General features: G+C 63.0%; 1 protein-coding gene across 1 annotated transcript; it reads right to left on the bottom strand.

Moving 5' to 3' along the window:
• Positions 1 to 6: 6 nt before the first annotated feature.
• LOC107135243 (semaphorin-6B-like) lies at positions 7 to 2,099 on the bottom strand. Its single transcript, XM_015477148.2, has 4 exons — positions 1,934 to 2,099; positions 1,448 to 1,538; positions 903 to 1,022; positions 7 to 350 (listed from the first exon to the last, which is right to left on the bottom strand). The coding sequence occupies exons 2-4, from the start codon at positions 1,536 to 1,538 to the stop codon at positions 16 to 18; spliced, it is 546 nt and encodes a 181-aa protein (XP_015332634.1). The 5' UTR covers positions 1,934 to 2,099; the 3' UTR covers positions 7 to 15.
• Between the last annotated feature and the right edge of the window lie 47 nt (positions 2,100 to 2,146).

Raw genomic sequence — 2,146 nt, 5'->3', positions numbered from 1 at the left:
AAGTGGGCCAAGGGGTCAGTGGAGCCGGGGGTGGCTGGAGGGCAGATGGGGGAATGCAGGGTGGCAGGGAGGTGGACAGTGGATGGGGATGAGTGGACGGCAGCTGGGTGGGCGGCGACAGCACAGGGTATCCAGGTGGCCTTCCCGTGGTGTCTCCCGCAGAGCTGCTGGGGCGTCACCGACCCACTTCCGCCCGCCACACCCCTCACAGAGCCCCTGGGGCCTGTGCCCACTGCACAGCTTCCGGGGACGTGGCCTCACCTTCTCCAGGTAGTTAAACTCCATGGCGATCTCCCGGAAGAAGAAGTAGACGTGGCTGCCCCAGTCCACCGCGTGCACGAAGTACGGCTCTGCGGGGGCGGGCAGTCAGCATGTGCCCTGCGACACGGGGCGCTCGGGGCGGACCCCACAGTCTGGGAGGTCTTTTATGGTGAGGGGCGCCGAGTGTGGCACCAGGCAAAAGGAGCCCGGCTCAAACGTTTTGTGGGAGGGAGGAGGTAGAAGCTGAAAACCCCGTGTCCGCCCCGTCCTGATGGCCATATCTGCTGCTGTTTGTCCCCCTCCTTCTGCGTGTGTGCGGGGCCGGGGCCGGCGGTGCCCAGCCTGTCCTTCCATTTCAGGCTCCTGAGCCGCCCACCTCTGGCCAGCTCTACTTCAGACCCAGTCTTCTCCAGCTTTAGCTTCAAAAAAGCCAGCAGAAGGCTGGGGACAGGCTCAGGGGCAGAGCGCCGGGCGAGCAGGCGCAAGGCCTGGGACTCAGCTCGACAGCCAAAAATCAACCACCAAGTAAAAATGCCGGGTCTCTTCCAGAGACGAGGAGGGAGTCCTCTCCTTCACTCTGATTCTGGGGGGGCCTTGATAACGCCAGCCCCCAGGTCTGGGCTCACTGCCCCCAGCCTCACCTTTGAACCACTTGGAGTCGTGTTTTACAGTGCGCAGGGTGGGCCGGTCCCCAAGGCTGCGGTAGATGACAGCGTCAATGGCTAGGAAGTCGGTCACAGTGGCTGTGAAGAGCATCCCATCTGGACATGGGGGGGTGGGAGCAGGGGAAGGTCTGAGAGAGATTTAACTGAAGGGGCCCAGACTCCATCTGTGGGGGCAAGACTCCATCCCCCAAGACTCAGCCCTGAGCCTGGGGCTCACTATCCCATCCCCAGCCTGGCTGAGGCCAGAGCCTAGGTGAGTCCCAACCTGATGGCCCGGAGCCTGGGCTGAGCCCCAGACCCAGCTGATTCTGGTGGCAGGTTGAATCCCTGACCCCAGGCTGAGTTTAGACCCTCTCCAAGTTCCAACCCTCAGTGAGCCTCTGACGTGGCTGAGACTCTGCCCATTTTACAGACACTTGGTCCCCTGCTGCCTGTTAAGCCACCTAGTCTTCAAGAATGGAAAGTGCCAGGCCTCCACCAAGACTCGGGCTGATCTCAGGGTCAGGGGTCAGGGTACTCACCCGAGAAGAGGGCGACGTTGGCATGTTTGGGGTCATATGGACAGCGGGCCATGCCACTGATGTTGTCCCCAAGAGGCTGCAGCGTGTCCATCTGTGGGGAACATGGGGCCTGAGCAGAGGTCTGGCAGCCCCTGGCTTCCCCCACCCTCCATTCCAGGGGGATCCTGCTTCCCCCTGGACCCTGTGACCGTGGCCAGTCACTTAGCCTTTGTGAACCCCAGTTTCCTGCTCAGAGTGGTCCTAGTCGCTAGGCTTCCTCCTCCTACACCGACTCACTCTTCACCCAAGAGTTCATCCCAGTTCCCACTGAAAGCGGCTCTTAGATCACCAGCCTGGCTGCCCTGGCCTCCTCTGGAAACACTGACCCTTCTTGAGCTGGGGTGGGGGACAGATCTGGGGGGCTTCTCGTAGGGGTCATGCGGTCATGGCCGGCTGGGACGGGCTGGAAGCCGGCCCTGGGGTGGCAGGGCTCCGAGGGACACTCACACTGTAGTTGGCGCACACCGGGTTGAAGGCGTTGGAGCCGCACACGAAGAGCGTGGACTCGTCGCGGAGCAGCAGCACCTTTACGAAGTTCCGACACTCGCCCTAGAGTGGGGGGAGCGGAGGCCAGTGTGGGCGTGGCTAGGACCGTGGTGGGCGTGGCTAGGTCGGGGGGAGGAGCCGGGGCTGGAGGGAGGAGAGCCAGGAGGCTTGGGG

The sequence above is a fragment of the Marmota marmota genome, unplaced genomic scaffold (assembly GCF_001458135.2).
Source record: "Marmota marmota marmota unplaced genomic scaffold, marMar, whole genome shotgun sequence".
In the NCBI taxonomy this organism is placed as follows: Eukaryota; Metazoa; Chordata; class Mammalia; order Rodentia; family Sciuridae; genus Marmota; species Marmota marmota.
Note: the sequence above shows the minus strand (reverse complement) of the source record. Positions and strands in the feature narration are given on the sequence as shown.

Excerpts from the sequence above, each read along its gene's own strand:
- LOC107135243 (XM_015477148.2), bottom strand. The coding sequence starts at position 1,538 with ATGGACACGCTGCAGCCTCTTGGGGACAACATCAGTGGCATGGCCCGC. Across the intron at positions 1,023-1,447 it reads CAACGTCGCCCTCTTCTCGG|ATGGGATGCTCTTCACAGCC; the intron begins GTGAGTACCCTG and ends CCCCATGTCCAG. Across the intron at positions 351-902 it reads CGACTCCAAGTGGTTCAAAG|AGCCGTACTTCGTGCACGCG; the intron begins GTGAGGCTGGGG and ends CCGCCCCCGCAG.